Source organism: Danio rerio, chromosome 15 (assembly GCF_052040795.2).
Source record: "Danio rerio strain M-AB ecotype USA chromosome 15, GRCz13ab, whole genome shotgun sequence".
Taxonomy (NCBI): Eukaryota; Metazoa; Chordata; class Actinopteri; order Cypriniformes; family Danionidae; genus Danio; species Danio rerio.
In genome coordinates this window covers 46868-67094 of record NC_141035.1, presented here as the reverse complement: position 1 = coordinate 67094, position 20227 = coordinate 46868, and the positions used below count along the sequence as shown (strand labels likewise).

At 41.5% G+C, this 20227-nt stretch overlaps 1 protein-coding gene across 2 annotated transcripts; it reads left to right on the top strand.

Moving 5' to 3' along the window:
- Window positions 1-7782: 7782 nt before the first annotated feature.
- On the top strand, window positions 7783-18824 carry si:ch1073-83n3.2. 2 transcript variants are annotated; one of them, XM_087283442.1, is made up of 5 exons: window positions 7783-7898; window positions 11514-11772; window positions 11947-11980; window positions 13921-14080; window positions 16821-18824. In XM_087283442.1, the coding sequence occupies exons 1-5, from the start codon at window positions 7856-7858 to the stop codon at window positions 17186-17188; spliced, it is 864 nt and encodes a 287-aa protein (XP_087139568.1). In that variant the 5' UTR covers window positions 7783-7855; the 3' UTR covers window positions 17189-18824. The 2 variants fall into 2 exon arrangements, with proteins under 2 accessions (XP_087139568.1, XP_087139569.1); XM_087283443.1 differs by lacking the exon at window positions 16821-18824 and adding an exon at window positions 14180-14750.
- The last annotated feature ends 1403 nt before the right edge of the window (window positions 18825-20227 follow it).

Here is a 20227-nt window from a genome sequence, read left to right as displayed (position 1 = left end):
CAGTAAATATATTCACCACAGTCATTGGACAATGTCCTGGACAGACTAACTATACTGTGAGGATTTACCGAAGATAGTTTAGCCATATCAGTGAATAAAGTTTGACTATAAATAAAGTTAATTAATTAAACTTGCTGAACAGTTATTAGAGATGGATTGTCTGATTGAGTAGCTTTACCTGGACATATCAGAGAATGAAGAGCAGTTCAACAGCACCTACAGCACACGTCTGAGTCAGTTCAAGACGTTCAAGAGCTAACGTGAGCTTGTGGAGTGAAATAAAGCGAATGCTGGAGGGGTTCATGACCACAGCTGAGCTCTGAACTCCTCTGATGATTACATCCAGAACCATTTTACACATCTGCTTATCCTTATAGACCTTGTGTATCGTAGAGTTATTATATATAGCCTTTGCTGTGTGTGTGTGTGTGTGTGTGTGTGTTCTGTAAAGAACAAAATGTGGCTCTTCCTGCATAAATAAGACTGAAGTCTCCTGTGTTCAGTGTGTGTCTGTGTATTGTGATCCCTGTGATGTGTGTGAGTGTGCGTGTCATGAATAATGCATGTGCGGTGTGTTTCCCATGGCTGCAGCGCTGCTCTGGCCCTTTAAGAGGAGTCTGAGGGTCCGTCAGTTTTCCCAGAGTCTATAATGGAGACGCAGCCGCCTGAGAAAGAGACCATTGTGTCCAAGCCTTTCAGGAGAAACCAGGAGTGGAGACACACACACACACACACACACACACACACACACACACACACACACACACACACACACACACAGGGATCACAATACATACACACATCACAGTGTCAAACACACTCTTCAATGTCTGAGAAAGGGGAAAGGATCAACTCAGAGATTTGGGAGACTAGTTAGTGTGGACTAGTGTGGGTTAATTTGGGTTAGTGTGGACTAGTTTGGGTTAATGTAGACTAGTTAGGGTTAGTTAGGGTTAATGTGGACTAGTTTGGGTTAGTTTGGACTAGTTTGGGTAAATTTGGGTTAATGTGGGTTAGTTAGATTGAGAGTTAGTCCAGCACTGATAAACCTGCGCTGCTCTACCCAATCACAGCACAAGCAGTCTCTCTCTCTCTCTCTCTCTCTCTCTCTCTCTCTGTCTGTGTGCAGGTAAACCTGAACTGCAGGTAACCTGAGCTGTGATCAGATGAAAGCTGAAGATGTTCCAGCATCAACACAATTACAGTGTGTCAGTATGCATACATACTGTATGCATACTGAGGATGCATATCACACTACACACACGCACGCACACACACACACACACGCACTCACACACACACACACCGGAGGATCACACTACACTGTACACACTTGGACATCATTGTAAGTGTGCTCATGACTCTGAGTGTTTGATGATATTCCCTGATCAGGGATGATGAGCTCAGACTGCTCCTGCATCAGTGTCTAGAACAGCAGCAGTCAAGTCATGTCAGATCTACAATGCTCTCGCTAGTCATCTCCCATCAGTATTATCTCCCCTCTTTTGCAACAGTCTTAAAACTGTGTGTCTTTAAGGGATCTAGTTTTCTTGAGTAAGGGATAAGAGACGGTCTCCATGTCGAGGTCTCCATCTGCAGCTTCAGTAACACCTGAAACTCTGAGGATTCAGCACACACTGCTCACCTCACATCATCAGAGCTCTGTTTACACTCCACACAGACATGATTTACAGACTGAGCGGAAGACAGACCGAGCTGCAGAGATTACGGTGTGTGTGTGTGTGTGTGTGTGTGTGCGCGCCACCTTCTGGCTGATAACACAACTGCTCCACTACAGTGTTTACTACAGTTGATCAGTACACTATAGTTAACAGTACAGTACTCTGCAGCATTCATCAACACAGAGCTGGAAACACTATAACACAGGATAATACACTGTAGTATGCTTCAGAAACACTATATTTTACAGTAAATGCCTGTATTATGTCATGTAGGACGACGGAGAAAACTATTTTTGTGAAGCTATAGTCCATCATGAACAGTTGTGAATGTATCAAAATTAACTATATGAGACTTGAAGAGAAATCTGATATATGGCGAGATATGCAAATTACATGCAGAACGTACATGTTCATATGTGGACTTCATAGATATTAAATATACGCAACACATATTTCAGAACAGTGCAGAAATGGTTGTTTAATTCTTCAACCATTGGGATTACAAATATGTACATATATGTTCAAATATACACACACACACACACACACACACACACACACACACACACACACACACACACACACACACACACACACACACACACACACACACACACACACACACACACACATCACATCACATATCACATATATACACATAACATGTGTTATTATCCACACAGACATCAGCTCTTTGGACAGGACACTGAATATACTTTATAACTGCAGTTTACATGTTTCCACACCCCTCAGCATATACACTCCTCCTTCACTGCTCTGATAATTACCTGCACCTTTATAAAGTTCAGTTGGATCAATAATTATTGTGAAAAGTGCTATACAATAACCCTGAACTGAACTGAGTGCTAGTTATAATTTCCCATCTTCATATATGGCCATATATATCTCCAAATCAGAAATTATCTACACGCCTGCCAAACCCAGACCTACAGAAATCTCCTTACTCAACAGCTCTGTGTTTTTCCACAATCAGCCTCTTGTTCATCATCTTGTGGTGTTTTGGGGGAAGCCTGGGTCATGCAGGACCGAGCGCTGATAGTCTGGACCCGCTGCTGCTCCTGCAGGGTCTGTGTTCGGCAGGATTCATCAGTCCTGGGACTCCTCTGTAAGCCTCAGTGTGTGGATTAGCAGATGTGTGTGTGTGTGTGTGTGTATGTGTGTGTTTGTGCATCTGTCGTGAGCGTTCACTGATAATCTCAGAGGCGGAGGGGTATTATGCAACACACACACACACACACACACACACACACACACGCACAGCGGTGATGAAGAGTCAGATCTGCAGCCCAGTGTCCAGATGATTATTATAGAGGGATATGAAGCTGATCCTGGAGTCTGACAGCGCATGCTTCACATCATCTCTCTGCTTCTGTTCTTGCAGGCCTGAACTGATTACTCAAATCTTGACGTGTGCTTACATCACTCCTAATGTCTCAGACTCATATTCACACCTCAGCTGAGCGCTGCACTGTGATTGGCTGATGGTCACTCTCAGGTGTTTGGTTATTGTCAGATAAAAGCACAGCTAAAGTAGTTCCGGCAGGTTTAGAGCATATTACAGCCTCATATCACTCCACTGAATGATTAGAGAAGACAGAAGGAGGAGGAGATGAGGAGGACACTAGTGCTATACACAGGAGACACTTGAGGAGGACACATACCTGACTCACACACACACACACACACACATACACACACACACACACACACACACACACACACACACACACACAAACACACACAAACACAAACACAAACACTCATTTACTGCGAGCATTGGGGCCTCAGATGGTTTCTCCTCTGGATGTCATGTTTGCAGGTGAGTTGTTGAGCATTACAGTTTTGTCCAGCAGGTGTCTCCAGTGTGCAGAAAGCGGTTTCTCCCATTACTACAGTGCAGCGGCCCACACACACACCTGAAGCGTTTCTGTCTGTCAGAGTAAAAGACCTGACCCAGTCTGATGAGCTCAGAGCAGCTGATGAAGGAGTTCACGTCTTTAACCTTCATCTCAATCTAACTGAACCCTCAATCTGATTATAAATGATTATTTGGCTCCATGTTGGTGGTGGTGATTAACTGTGCTGTGGCGACAGAGTTCAGCCGTGTTTAATAAAGGTCAGGCAGTGCTGACCAGCAAACAGGAAAAGAACAGCCCAGAATCAACAGCAGCGGAGCGAAACAAGACAACGAGAAACACCGGCAAAGACCACCACACAGAACCATGTGAGGTGTGTGTGTCATCTGTGTCAATGATCAGCAGCTATGTGTGTGTGTTACCTGTGCTGTGTATTCAGTGTCCGGATAGGAGCAAAGCCTGATGGGGGATGTATTCCAGGTGAATGGCTGGTGGAGCGTACATTTAGCTGTAGTGCCCTCTAGTGAGTCACACACACACACACACACACACACACACACACACACACACACACACACACACACACACACACACACACACACACACACACACACACAATCTTCTTTAGCGTCTCCGTCTTTCTTCATGAACTGGCGTCTCTTGGAAAAGCTCCCAGTTTGCATTAGTTTTTTCCAACTCTACACACATTTTTAAAACAGCATCATCTTTTTATCAAAACTCTACACACAATTCTCTAAACTGCACACACAGATCTGCACTCACAATGGCATGAACACACGGCAGAATGAAGCATTCACATCCGCTGGCAAACACGTCTTTCATAATGGGGAATGTTTGGATACAGCAGGTCAACACTGGATCTAAATCTACAGCTCTGTGCTCTCCTGAGATCTACAGTTCAGTACAGTGACAGTAATCTGCTGACAGGAGGAGCAGCTACACTGAACACATGAGGAAACTGACAATGCTTTAGGCCAAACATGACTGGTGTTGTAGTGTAGCACTTTCAGACCTGGAGCAGCACCATGAGGACCACAATATCTCTCTGTTCCACAGGGGGAGCCTAATGAAGGATGAGGGAGTTGAACAATTGACTGATTTATTGCAGAGAACACACAATAAACATCGAGTGTACTATAAGCAAACAAAAGAAAAGACATGAAATGAGTGCTATTTGGTGGCGCGGTGACATAGTGGGTAGCACATTCACCTCACAGCAAGAAGGTCGCTGGTTCTAGTCTCGGCTGGGTCAGTTGGTGTTTCTGTGTGGAGTTTGCATGTTCTCCCTGTGTTGGGTTTCCTCCGGTTTCCTGCACTTAAATGAGTCAGAGTTCAATATCAGATCCTCAGTGCACTATACGAACAGTCCAACAGTCAGGAGCCAAAGCACAACTTGGATTTGACATGAATGCTTCCACTCCTTGGTTGTAGGGGTGTTGAATAAATGGAATATTCCTACCGGTACTGATGAACTAGAGGAATCTCCTTATCGGCTGGGTTAAAGAAGGATTCAGCTGATCAGCTCACACTGTACCAGACCTCACGGCTGGCCACGTCACGTCATGACCGCTCTACTCACTGGGCTGCACTCGCCATCTTCAGTTCCATTTTACACATCAACAGAAACAAACACAAACTCCACAGTGTAGGAGAAACACATGCTCAGCTCCTAATGTAGTGGAACCAATCTCCACACATACACTGAGACTGCACTGAATTATTACTCAAACATGTTTCAAAATGACTTGCATTACACAACACAACACAACACAACACAACACAACACAACACAACACAACACAACACAACACAACACAGCACAGCACAACAATATGAGTGTTAACAGCATTACACAACACAACACTACACTACACAACAATATGAGTGTTAACAGCATTACAGAACAGAACACAACACAACACAACACTACACTACACAACACAACACAACACAACACAACACAACACAACAATATGAGTGTTAACAGCATTACACAACACAACACTACACTACACAACAATATGAGTGTTAACAGCATTACACAACACAACACTACACTACACAACAATATGAGTGTTAACAGCATTACAGAACAGAACACAACACAACACAACACTACACTACACAACACAACACAACACAACACAACAATATGAGTGTTAACAGCATTACACAACACAACACTACACTACACAACAATATGAGTGTTAACAGCATTACACAACACAACACTACACTACACTACACAACACAACACAACACAACACAACACAACACAACAATATGAGTGTTAACAGCATTACACAACACAACACAACACTACACTACACTACACAACACAACACAACACAACACAACACAACAATATGAGTGTTAACAGCATTACAGAACACAACACAACACAACACAACAATATGAGTGTTAACAGCATTACACAACACAACACAACACTACACAACACAACACAACACAACACAACACAACACAACACAACACAACAATATGAGTGTTAACAGCATTACAGAACACAACACAACACAACACAACAATATGAGTGTTCACAGCATTACACAACACAACACAACACTACACAACACAACACAACACAACACAACACAACACAACACAACAATATGAGTGTTAACAGCATTACAGAACACAACACAACACAACACAACAATATGAGTGTTCACAGCATTACACAACACAACACAACACAACACAACAATATGAGTGTTCACAGCATTACACGCTGCTTCCCTGTTGTATTTTCTTAATTTTTGTCTTGTTATCATTTTATGGTTAGATGCAATTACCCAATTGTCCACTCAATTGAATTACATTATTCCTTCTCTATATGAATATTTAGACACTAGTATATAGTTACACACAGCCTACAATTAGCATATAGCTTAAACTAGCTCTTAACACATGAAAGCACAGTAGCATCAGTGCAAACAATGCTAACAACTTCAACATGTCTCATAACTCTTATGCCAAGCATGATTTAACTCGTACACTATTATCAGATGTCCTGATTGTTTTGTATTTAACAGAAACCTGTATTAATTTAACAATGAAAACTTCTGCTTAGCTAAAGTTAATGATTTACTACAGTAACTAGCTAACCATTGCTCACTCACCGAAGAAAGACCAACATGATCAAAAGTGCAGTTCAGTCGATGTTTTAAGAGATGTTCTGGATAAAGATTAACTTATACACTCAAATGAACATAAATACAGCACAATTCACCAGTTTATCAACTCAAAGCATCTGCAGGAACATTCACTGACTCTGTCAACACAAGGAAAGAAAACCTGGCTTCCTCTCTAGAAGTTGGGGAGCGCCCTCTACAGGAACACACAGGTGACTACACCGTTTGGTAAACCAGTTTCTATGAGGGTTACAATAGCATAAAAACATAAACACAGTGTATGTGAAAAAACAAAAGTAAAAACACAAGTGTGATCTCCAGAAAACAGAGAAGAACACAAGTGTGTGTGAGGGGAGTCTGGAGGGGGAGAAGCGTCCATTGCCTGGAGAAGCGTTATGTTGACATGTTGTGTGTGTGTTGTGTGCGTGTGTGTGTGTGTGTGTGTGTGTGTGTGCCTGTGGTGTTCAGACACATGTGTTTGTGCCATCTAGTGTTCAGCAGAATAACCTCAGTGACCTTTACAGCCTCTTAGAGCACAAATACAACACAAGCGAGTGCGCAGAGGCCACATTAGTCAGGTGTGTGTCCTCCTCAAGTGTCTCCTGTGTATAGCACTAGTGTCCTCCTCATCTCCTCCTCCTTTTGTCTTCTTTTCTCATTCAGCGGAGTGATATGGGGCTGTAATATGCTCTAAACCTGCCGGAACTACTTTACCTGTGCTTTTATCTGACAATAACCAAACACCTGAGAGTGACCATCAGCCAATCACAGTGCAGCGCTCAGCTGAGGTGTGGTATAAATCATCTTAATCCAACATAAAACTCAAAAAGCTGACAGTTGTATTGAGTTTATATTGATAACTGTGTGTGTGTGTGTGTGTGTGTGTGTGTGTGTGTGTGTGTGTGTGTCTGCTGGGTAAAAGTACTCATGTTCATATCCTGTGGTGTGCAGAGGGGATTTTCTCCTCCTCTTCTGTGATTGGCTGCTGTGTGTGCATGTGATGCGTCTGCTGTCTCTCTTTGCGTGTGTCTGTGTGTGTTGTCTCTCAGATGTGCCCTCCTCATCCCTGGGATGTCCTAAATGAGAGTGGATTACGGCCGGGAGTGTGTGTGTCGCAGGGATGAGCGCAGCGGTGGTGCACAGAGGATTCCTCCGCAAATATGGTAAAACTCTCTCATACACACACACACACACACACACACACACACACACTGAAAGATCACTGCTTGATCTACTGAACAGTTTAAAGTGTTATGAAAATGATCTGTTATCACTGTTTTATTTTAAGGATGGTCTGAAGATGAGCAAACACTCTTAAACAGAAAAGGCTGCTCTAACTCTGAGTCTAAATTCTAGTGTCTAGTCCACATATATAAGAACTCTTGAATCAAGACGTGTTTTCGAGAGCAGCAGGAGACGGTGTCTTGTTTTCAGGAATAATGGGTCAGATCAATACTGCTGTTCATAATAACATTAGTTTACTTCACTTCACCCGTTGCAGATTGTTGTGCTTGTTTTAAGGAAACTCAGTTAATGTTGTTAAACTAGACTCTATCCTCTACTTCTTGATCTAAGAGTTCATGGATATTTGGATCAGACACAGGACAGTCTCAGAGTAAGGGGCGCATGTTTTGCGCTGTCACAGTTGGAACTGCTTTATCTGTATTGGATCAGATGTTGGAGATGTCAGGATGAAGCTTTGTTTCTGTACACATTAAATGTAGATTACAGCAGGTTGAACACTTCATTTCTGATAGATTTGGAGATGTTGCAGCTGTAGATCTGTGATCCTGATCTGTGTTCAGAGTAAAGTCGGTCAGCTCCAGCTGTTCTGTCTCTCGACAACTGTATTTAGGTCAATGATGATGATGATGATGATGACAATCACAAAACTCACAATCCTAACAAACACAAGTAAAGCTGACCCTATAAAGCAGAGCGTTTAACCTGTGCTGTGTGTGTTATTGGTCAACTGCAGAATACTGACAATAAACGCAGATTCTGACTCGAGGACTGAGACTGATTCACCAGGGTCTGTAATTAAATGTCTTACATTAAAAATAAGATGTTGCAGGTCTTATATCAGTGTAGACTGGTCTTAACTGTCCTGTTCATGTAAACCCACTCAATCAGGCCGGCACTCGTCCAGTCCTCAACAACACCTGTACCAGAAGATGTATTTGAACTCTGTTTGGGGTTTAATTCTCCTCGGTAGGCCTTGATCTCTCTGAATGTGCTTTTGGGATGAGAGGCTCTGTGTTAATGGCGGCGAGTGTTTAGTGCTCTGTTTATTTGTCCTGTGTGTTTTACTCGTCTGCTGCTTCTCGTGTTTCGCCGTTTCGTTCTGTTCACCTGCAGGGGGAAAAACTCAACTCTGTTGTTGAAAACATGTGTATGTACGCCACTACAGTTCGCTTGTTTGACACATCATTTAAAGATGTGTGGCTGTGATATGACTGAATTAGCATTTTAACAGGGAAATAAAAATTTTTGCACTGGCTTTTAGAGAACCTTTAGTGTTTAGCCGCGTATATGTCTGAGATTTCATTCATCATTCATCACTGTCTTAAAAAGCTCGTAAATCTGACTCCTGTCAATGTGCAATGCTACCGAAATATGAACAGCTTTTTCAGTATTAGCAAGTCTACATTCATCACCATTATAGTTTACTAGTAAAACAGAATATGGAATGCGCATTTACTCTAAATTTCAACACATTTAGGATCTGAGCATGTTCAAGCGTCTGATGATGATTATTGACTCATGTAGCACTCGATGTAAACACTGTCCTATAATTCAGCATCAGCAAACATTTACAGAGACCTGCTTTAGGATGTGACGCGTCATCAATGGGAAATATTACAGCCGTCGTGCTGTCTAGCATGTTGTTCATGTATAAAGTGAATTAATTCATTTCTCAGTTCAACACTGAAGATGGTCACAGATCTGAGTGTAATTAATCCTGCGACTGATGAAAATGATGATTTAACGCTAATAATGTTCACTCATGTTTGATTGAAGAGGAGTAAACATACAGTAATACACTGAATTATGTGTGTTAATAATGACATTAACAACTCATCAGTGTTTATCAGCAGTGTTAAATCATAAGAGCTGTTAGCATCAGAACACACTGACGGACGCTCAGAGGAAATGACATCATCTGCTGCATCTGTGAGCAAGACAGAAAAACAGGTGTGTGTGTGTGCGCTTGTGTGTGTGCGTGCGTGTGTGTGTGTGTGTGTGTGTGTGTGTGTGCATGTGTGTGTGTGGGAGCGAGATAAAGATAAAGCTTTAATCTTCAATCCTGGAGCAGTAAATAACACTTTCAATCTCTGCTCTGAAAAACATTCATTTTAACAAGTATTTTAGAAGATAAAGATATCAGGAAACGAAAATATCATGAAGTACTAGTTGGCGGTTCATTCTGCTGTGGCGACCGGGGATTAATAAAGGGACTAAGCTGAAAAGAAAATGAATGAATGAATTTATATATATATATATATATATACATCGAGTGCTACATGAGATATATATATATATATATATATATATATATATATATATATATATATATATACTCACATTATATCATCTTTTTCCTTTTAATTATCCACCTTGAATGACCCATTTCTATTAAAATCAGGAAACGAAAATAACATGAAGTACTAGTTGGCGGTTCATTCTGCTGTGGCGACCGGGGATTAATAAAGGGACTAAGCTGAAAAGAAAATGAATGAATGAATTTATATATATATATATATATATATTACATCGAGTGCTACATGAGATATATATATATATATATATATATATATATATATATATATATATATATATATATATATATATATATACTCACATTATATCATCTTTTTCCTTTTAATTATCCACCTTGAATGACCCATTTCTATTAAAATATCCTCAATATCATGAATGGCTTTTAAAGGCATTATTGATAATCAGTATTATCTGCTGGTATTTGTGCCAATATCAGGATTTCTGTTACAAACAAAATAATAAAAACAAATAGAAAGGAAAAAGCTGAACTGAAATCTGGGATAATGACACACTTCAGGCTCAGCCTCGATAAGTGAATGTAATGTATTGTCTTTATGCTTAGCAGTGGCTTATTTCCTATGAGCCTGCTATGAATCAGACAGATGCATATCCCTCTACGTTTACATTTAATCCTTCAGCAGATGCTTTTATCCAGAGCCATTTACAAATGAGGACAATGGAGGCAGTCCAGCAACAGCATGTGCTGAGAGATGCGATGGTTAAAGACTCATGTAACGTCCTCTTTACCCAGACACGTCCTTGTTTTGGGACTTGAAAATGAGTCCAGGCGAGGTCTTTATCAGTCTGTAGTTGTGTTAACGGTATGTGCATTTGCATGACTTTATACCTTTTCTTTTTGCACCATGTTTGTGACAGATTAAGTTTAGTGAATGCTCCGTCAGCTCTATTAGTTTCCAGAAGTGATGATGAAGGTAATGCCCAACCTGAGGTGTGATCTGGGGAAAACTGTGCCAAATCTAGCCAGATGAGCACATCGACACCTTCCTGCTCCGGAAAACAAATCACATACATTACTTTTGTCAATATTCTCAATAATATAGTAAATGCTCTTCTTTTCTGAGAAATGATGAATAAATGTGTTACTTTAATGAATTCTTATCTGATTATTTAATTTACCTCCAACACTGAACACAATTTTCCACAATTATCTCACGTTTCTCAGACTTCCTGTGTGTGTGTGTGTGTGTTTCTCTAAGGGGGCTTCATGTTCAAGCAGTGGAAGGAGAAGTACCTGGTACTGACTGTGGAGGGAAACCTGATGGTGTGTCGAGATGCAGATGCTCCTGCTGACCAGGTGGTGGCGCTGCAGAGTCACTGTGAGTCTCTAGTTGAGGGCAGAGAAATCCTGGACCTGCCGCGCCTGCCTCCTGGAGGCCGGAGAGACTGCTGCTTCGCCATCATACTGAACCAGGACAAGTTCATTCTGCTGCTGGCGGACGGGCCTGAGGAGTGCAGGTCTCTCTCTCTCTCTCTCTCTCTCTCTCTCTCTCTGCTTACTCATACACACACACACACACACACACACACACACACACACACACACACACACACACACACACACACACACACACACACAGTTAATGTACTAGTCCAGCAAATAAACTAAAGCTCTTCGTTTGTCTCCTACAGTCAGTGGCTGAAGCTCCTCAGGAAGGTGAAGGAGGTGAGCTTCTATTATTATTATTATTCATTAATCTTTTATACTCATCAATTATTGCTGCAATGGACAGGACTCAGACAAGTATTGGTTGGAACAGACGGGTTTATTGCAGATATTGTACAGCTGGATAAGTTCAATGATGATATTAGAAAGCATTTGGATTACCAGAGTAAAGGATCAGGATGGCTGTGACACTGACAGGAGCACAGGGCGTCGATGAAGGAGATCAGCATCAGCAAAGAAGGAGATTCCTGGAGCATAAGTCATGTAAGAGTCTGAGACAAGGATGACAAGGAGACCAGACAATGAGTGAGTAGGAACTTTTATAGTGGAACTCTGTCAGGGGCCGAGAATGTCATTCCTGGGGACTCATGATCTCTCCTTGGGTCCTTCCCAGTCAACCCAAGTCTTCCAATTTAGCCCATGACAGGATTTCCTTTACAGAGTAAGCAGTTCCCTCCTTCATGATCATGCATTCCAGGCTTCCGTCAATATGCCCAAGCCTTTGCTGGGTGAATGGGGTCTGGATCTCCAGGAGATTTGTCAGGGGTATGCATTCTAGACACAGTGTCAGCTTTAGTATTTATGGAACCAAGATTATGGGTTTTGCTCCATTCAACCAGTGTCCAGATATTCTTCCAGAGCTGCTTTGATGACCAGTATCTCACCATTCCCAGTGCTGTAGTTCTGCTCTGCCGAGGAAAGTTTGAGGGAGTGGGAATGCGCATGCACAGAGTCATAAGGTTCTCTTGCTGCTGTGAAAGAACAGCTCCTACTCTGTACATAGAGGCATCTCCTTCCACAGCACAGGGTTTTGCGGATCGGAATTTACCAGGAGGGAGCTTCAGTTTGCAGGGTCTTCAAGTGTCTGTGAGGTGGAAGTTGTGAGGGTCATTTTGGGCAGAAAACATCACAGAAGTGGAGTTACTGACAAATTTGACAAATTAATTTTGAAGGGGAATTGCAATGAACACAGAGTTCAAGGGGATAGTCCGAGCAGGACACAAAGATTCAGGAAGATATGACTTCTCCAGTGACCTAATCGATGGATGGACTGTGGGAAACAAACCACTGGCACCCTAGAACGATCTCAGTGGTGGAATCCTCCTGAACCAGCAGCTTGGTGTATTCCTCATGAATGTTTATTGAGATTGGACAGATGTGCAATGATCACAATCGGGGGCAAACATTTGTACACAGGGAATCCAGAGTCATGGTCGAATTACAGGTGAATCGTCAATGCAGGGAGGCAGCAGGCAACGTAAACAAACAAACAAACAAACAAACATGGCTCAGTACACAGTAGGACAAGGCAAAGAAAACCCGTTAGCGATCTGCAACCACTACATCGCTGATAACCATAACAATAGCGTTCCTTTTATCAAGATATTGGCTTTTAATAGTTCTTATAAAATATATTTATATATCATAAAATACATATATTTCAAATACAAAACATAAATTTCTTAATAAAGATGAGCATATATTTAACAATATAATTTTCTAATTTTTTTTGCGTCATTTTGAGTGAAAGTCTTTGGTTTTCATGATTTGTTTCACAGTTCAGTTTGCTTTGTTTAAAATATTTTTGCACGTTTAGTCTCCTGCTAGTTTCTCTCCCGTTTCCGTACAGTTGAAAACACAACATGTGATTACAGCACAACACTTCATTTTTCTGATATACTGTATATATATTTGATGAGAAAATAAACACTGTATGCCCTCCCAGTCCTTGTGTCTTTCACCCAGGGCCAGAACACAGGATTATTCCCAATGAATGTTGTATAATCGTCACGTGTCCGAGTCTTTGCCAGATCCTATATCAATGATAAGTGTTGTAATCTCCCACGAGAGATGAACCGAGCGCTCTCCATCTTTAATCTCGGGATTCGGAAAGCGCTGAGATTAGGGTATATTTCAGTGTGTGCTGTGTGTGTGTTCAGGGGGTGACATCTCCACTCGCCCTGAAGAGACAGCAGAGCATCACGCCGTGCATCACAGACAGAGAGACGCTGTCAGACCTGTCCAGCGACAGAGATCCGTCTTCACCACACCTGAACTCGCCACTCCTGCGCTCCAGAGAAAACTCCTTCAGGCACAGAGGTGAGTCTCTGATATACACACCTGAGCTGTCCTGCTGCTGGAGGGTTTCTTCTGAGTTGACAAAACCAAACCATGAACAAATCTTAACTTCCTCTCTAGGAGTTTATAATGGATGTGCAGAAGGAGGCGGGACAGCAGTGGCCAACAGCCAATCACAGGCCTCGAAATATAAAGATACTCTGATTGACTTTGAGTCAGCACAAATCACAGATTAAAAAAGATTTGGACCATTAATGTGATCCATGATGTGAGTGTAAGTGGTGTAGTGTCTGTGTGTGTGATGTCCTGCAGCTGTGTGTGTGTGTGTGTGTGTGTGTGTGTGTGTGTGTGTGTGTGTGTGTGTGTGTGTGTGTGTGAGAGATCAGAGTCAGGACGGTTACACTATCTCAGGTGTGTAAGTGCAAAGCATTATGGTCATTGTAGTTCAAGTGGTGTGTGAGTGGCCTGTAGTGTGGCTGTGGCCCCCCTGCAGATAATGGGGACATTACTACATTTTTAGAGGGTTATTGTTTTTACCATTTGGCCATCATTGACATGCACAGTCAAAACTGCTTCATTTAAATACCTAAAAAAACTTCTTGCTGCTAAATAGGCAAAACCTAGGGGTTTGAAGGAGAGAAGCAAAGCATAAACATTTCAGATGACATTAAATGCATATTTTGGGACCAAACTGTGATCCTGAAACTTTCTTTCAGCATGTCCGCAAATGATTCTTGTTCTGATCATGTCTAAGCAGATGTGCAGACATTAGAGATGTGAATCTCAGAACTCAGGCTGATAGCATACACATCTCAATGATACGATATATGAAAGACACACATGAAGCGGCAGCCAACATGAAATGATTTACCTCGCCGTGACGCAGTATGATCCAATTTTCACTGGGTTCAACTCAATGTGATTAGATGCAGTGGAAACGATCTGATCCTCTTCCTGTTTTATTCTATCTCTGTTTCTCAGCTCTACTAACACAGACTATAGACACAGACACCGCTGCCACACTCAATCACATTTTACTTCTTGAAATCACTGATAAACAGTGCAGGTAATAGTGATTTCGTCATATACGTTTATTTATTGCGTACAGAATGACATTACTGCAGTGATAGCTCAACATTAGTGGCTTCTAGTTGTCAACTTTTGAAGTACAGCTCCTGCAGACACAGGTGAAGTGATGAACCCTCTTTCTGTTCAGGATGATGGAGTATATCAGGGTAAAAGCAGAAATCATCCCTGTTCGGGCCTTTGTGTTTTATTAGAGCACTTTGGCACAGCCAGAATAAATAATCCTTACATGCAACTGATTGAAGGAGAAAAATCTCCTGTAAGGTCAGTTGTTCAGCGATAATCTCTCTCTCTCTCTCTCTCTCTGTGTGTGTGTGTGTGTGTGTGTATGTGCACTGTAATCTCTTAAGCATGTTTTTCAATTTTTTCCTGCTTATTCTTTCAGCTATGTGCAGTATTTTGTCTGTCTTTCGCTGGTGATTGCTGTAAGACCAGAGCTTACACTAATATTTAATTCAAACAGTTTTGCTCTTGGGAAAAAAAATCTAAATCTTATTTTAATCTATTTCTAGTTCATCGAGAGATTTTATTAGTTCATATTGCATTCATGAGTGTTAACACGTCCTAACATTTCTGTTAAAATGCTGCTGTTAAAAATCAAACATTTGCTCAGTAAAGAGCTGAACACAGGCACATGACATGTGCTCAATGCAGATATCTGTATATGTAGTAAAACTGCTATGTTTAGGTTACCAGAGACAGTTTCCCCAGAAGAATGACTACAGACATAATAAACACAGAATATCAGTCATGTGAATGTCTGAGGTGTAAAATGTAAAGTGCTTTGAGTGTTCAGTAATACACAGTAAAAGGCATAAATGCATTCATCTACACCTGAAGGAACACTGTGATTTCCTCCACCCATATTTCACACCATCAATATTATCTAAAGGTCTAGTAGAGTTATTTTCTAATAATGTCTTGTTTAACAGGACATTAAAGAACAGCCCATCTGTCATTACAGAGGCACACCGCAGGTCCATGATTACTGTGATCATAGGCTAAATCAAACATCTGTTTGGTCAAACACATTAAAGTACACAGTAAGACATAACTAACCTAACTAAGACTTTTATGTATAATTAATATTAAGTAGAATTAAATATAAACAAAAAAGCATGTCAAGTAAAGTCATACAGTTATCATCTTAAACAGGCAGATAATGGGCCGTTAGTAAATGGTGTAAATTGTCAATCGTTAAACTAAAGTGTTACCTCACACCATGACCTAAAAACACGCCTCTTTCCCATCATAAAAGGAGTTTTTAATGTCTCTTTTAGAAATGCTTTCTGTTTCTGCAACATCGTGACAGAACAACAGCATAGACTATGACAGAGATCAGCTCAGCGGCTGAGTATATTCAGTGTTCAGTGCTCCCAGCGGGAGTTTAAATATCCTTTTACCTGACACGTATTAGACTGAAAGCAGCAGCAGGGCTCACCTCAGATCTGGAACATAAAATAACGAGCAGACGGGTGAAAATCAACATCAGAACTGAGATTCAATACTCAGCAGCCTGTTAATAATGATCAAGTCTAGTGTGTGGCACATTGTGTGTTTGTTAGCACTTTGGTCAGGGTCTGCATCTTCATATGGCCGCGTGTGTGTGTGTGTGTGTGTGTGTGTGTGTGTGTGTGTGTGTGTGTGTGTGTGTGTGTGTGTGTGTGTGTTGCAGGCAGTATTACCCAGCGTCCCCCACGCAGCCCGACCTTGGCTCCAGCTCCAGCTCCAGCTCTGCACTCCTCGGACTGCCTCCGGCACGGGAACAGCAGCGATGCGCGGGCCGTCCGAGCGGTGTGTTTGCTGATGGGTGGAGCGGCTGCGTCCTCTGCTCTGGGATACCTGAACTCCTGCCCCCCCACTGCAGCCAGCTCCAACATGGTCGTCCGCGCTCCAGACATCAGCCACTCCACCGGCTTCTCGGACAGCGGCGCCTCATACCACGCCTGTAGCCAAGCCATCGAGTCTCCGCACTTCAACAGCTTCGACTTCGAGGGAGACTCTGACTTCGACGCCTTCGACTGTGGAGGATTTGCTTTCTGACACCACTGCTTCACCACAGTCTGAGGCTGATATGAACACACACGAGGAGCAGATTTACCAAGCAGACAACCTTAAAAACAGATTCCAGTAGGCAAGATTGATGACTCTGAACTGTTAGAAACCCTCCTCTTTAACATGTCAACTGCAGCAGAGTTTAATACTCACCCATCATTAGAGCCAGACACAATCTGTGGATAATATTGGCCACTTCTGCAGGGAATTTTGTACAATATCAGTCGATTTATGCAGGATGAGTGTATTAATTAAAAAAAATCATTAATATACAAATACTACCTTTATTTAAGGTTTGAAATGCGTTGGATCCCCTTGTTTGGTAAGACAAAGCAAGTCTGTCATATACTATATATTTACTACAAGACTGAGAACAGGACTTTATAAGCTGTACTGTGCATAAATCATAAACATTTGCCTATTAGTAATTTTACTGAAATCAATATTTGTTGGTTTTCTTTCCAGCTTAGTTTTATTATTGAAGCTTTATTAATCTGAGGTCGCCACAGTGGAATGAACCATCAACTTATCCAGCATATGTTTTACACAGCGGATGCCCTTCAGCTGCAACCCATCACTGGGAAACATCCACACACAGTCATTCACACACACAAACACGAACACACACACACTCACACACCTGGAGGAAACCCACATGAACACGGGGAGAACATGCAAACTCCACACAGAAATGCCAACTTACCCAGCTGAGGCTCAAACCAGCGACCTTCTTGCTGTGAAGCGACAGCACTACCTACTGCGCCACTGCATCACCCTGAAATGAATACACAAACTGAACAAACACATATTTACATGCATTTAAATAAGTAAATAAGTAGACTTGCTCAGGGCTTAAATTGTGCCGAAACACACCGGATCCGGATCCGGCACCGGCACCTTTAAAATCTGATATGGCACCTCATTTTACTGATCCCCCTGCTCAACCGCCCTCCCCTTCCATCCGCTGTTCATTTTCACTTACATCCGCAACTCCCCAACCCTCTTCACTTTCGTCCACAACACCCCTCTGCCATCCAATGCCAAGCCACAACACCCCGTTACCCCGATCTGTGCTGGAACCTCGCAACACACACATGAAGCACTGAACTGGATGATGTGCTGAATGAAGCCATCACTACATGTGGACTGTTTTAAACAGCATCCCTTTACACAACACTGAGTTTCTTATATTTTTCTTTTAAATGTACTCAGACTCAGAAAGGCCCTTGTCAGATTTTGTAAGTCACCCGACAGTGATGTCCTTTAATATAATGTTATGTATTTAATGTAAAACACATTGCAGGTCTCTTTATGCATTTATATTTCTCTATTATCTTAATCAATCGTGAGGGTTTAAATGTTTAATGTTGTATAATATTTACTGAAGATGTGTGTAGTTACATGAACAGTATGATGCACATATTGTCATTATATTTATCCTTATTGTATGAACAGACTTTACTGATTAAGATGAATCTGCTTTTTCAGGGTTTTGAAAACTTTCGTATGTCTGAAAAGAGGATCCTTTCACCCTTTCCTCATTCATATTTCCCTTTAGCTGATATTGTTTTCTCCGTGTGACCGTGTTTTGATGAGCTTTTATTAAATGGAAATATAATGTTAAGCATTAAGAGTGTGTCCATCATGTTGCCAGTGTGGTAAATGACTGTAGTAAACACAAACAAACATACTCTATACAGTAGCTGGTCAGGCTGAATGAGACACCACCCAGAGACTTGCACAAACACACATTTTCACCAGTACCAGTAGACTTGAGCTTGCCCGTGGCCTAGATTTGATTGGTGCAGTTGTTGTATAATCAAAGACTGTCAGATAATTAAAGATATGAAACATCGTAGATTCATTCATAAAGCAAGCATTTGTGAACTGACTTTACACAGTTATTATAAGGTTTAATATAATGACTGATGTTACACTGATGGGTCAGGCTTTACTTAGAAAATGTGGCTCAGAAGTGTACTCTTTAAAATAAGTGAGCGGTTTCTGTAGTTTAGCACTGGTATTACAATGCTGCATAGAGGTTTGGTTTTTAATGTCACACAGTAAGTTGTGGCCCAATTGTTGAGTTAGCATGTAAGTACACTAGAATCATTCATTCATTTTCTTGTTGGCTTAATCCCTTTAATATTCCGGGGTCACCACAGCGGAATGAACCATCAACTTATCCAGCACGTTTTTACGCAGTGGATTAATACTCTCTTAACTATTTGCTGACCCTAACCAAAGTTATAGTGTATTGTGTGTGTGTGTGTGTGTGTGTGTGTGTGTGTGTGTGTGTGTGTGTGTGTATAAATACATATATGAAGCATTCAGATGAAAAAATCACCACCTGAAATTTCCATCGCAAATAACCCTTTTTCTCAGCCTCTTTTGTTTATGATGCAGTATTCCACTTTAAAGACCATGGAAAGAACTTAAACTTTGCCTTTAAAGTGCTATTAGTGAACCTACACACAGGAGCTGATAACAATGCAGATTTTATAAGAATAGTTCAGATGGCGTTTAGAGTTTTTTGATCTGAACTGTTCATATATATATATATAAACACTGTATTTGGCATTAAACGTGAAAATGATGACCTCAGTTTGTGTTTATTTCATATACAGGTTCCTGTTGGTTGAGTCAAACAAGCCCCAAGTGCCTGAATGAGGTGTGAAATACAGCCATTCCTTCACCTCTATGATAATGCAGATGTCTGAGGGCTAAAGTCATGCTGATTAGATCAGGGTGGGGGAAACCTGTGGGGGAAAGAGGATTCCAGCACTACTTCTGATAAAAGGAGGTACATTTAGTTTTAGCAATACAGATGAGTTTCGGCAATCAGAAGAGAACAGATTAGCAGCATTTTGATCAATCCATTGTGAAAAGTCCTGCAGAGTAAATGATTACATCCACCTTCAGTATTGTCGTAATGTGCTAACTGCTAGAGTTCTCTTGACTCATGTATATGTAAGGTATTGACAGCAGAAATGAGGTTAGGGTGCACCTGGTTAATGTGTACAAACT

Excerpts from the sequence above, each read along its gene's own strand:
- si:ch1073-83n3.2 (XM_087283442.1), top strand. The coding sequence starts at position 7,856 with ATGAGCGCAGCGGTGGTGCACAGAGGATTCCTCCGCAAATATG. Across the intron at positions 7,899-11,513 it reads AGGATTCCTCCGCAAATATG|GGGGCTTCATGTTCAAGCAG; the intron begins GTAAAACTCTCT and ends TGTTTCTCTAAG. Across the intron at positions 11,981-13,920 it reads TCCTCAGGAAGGTGAAGGAG|GGGGTGACATCTCCACTCGC; the intron begins GTGAGCTTCTAT and ends GTGTGTGTTCAG.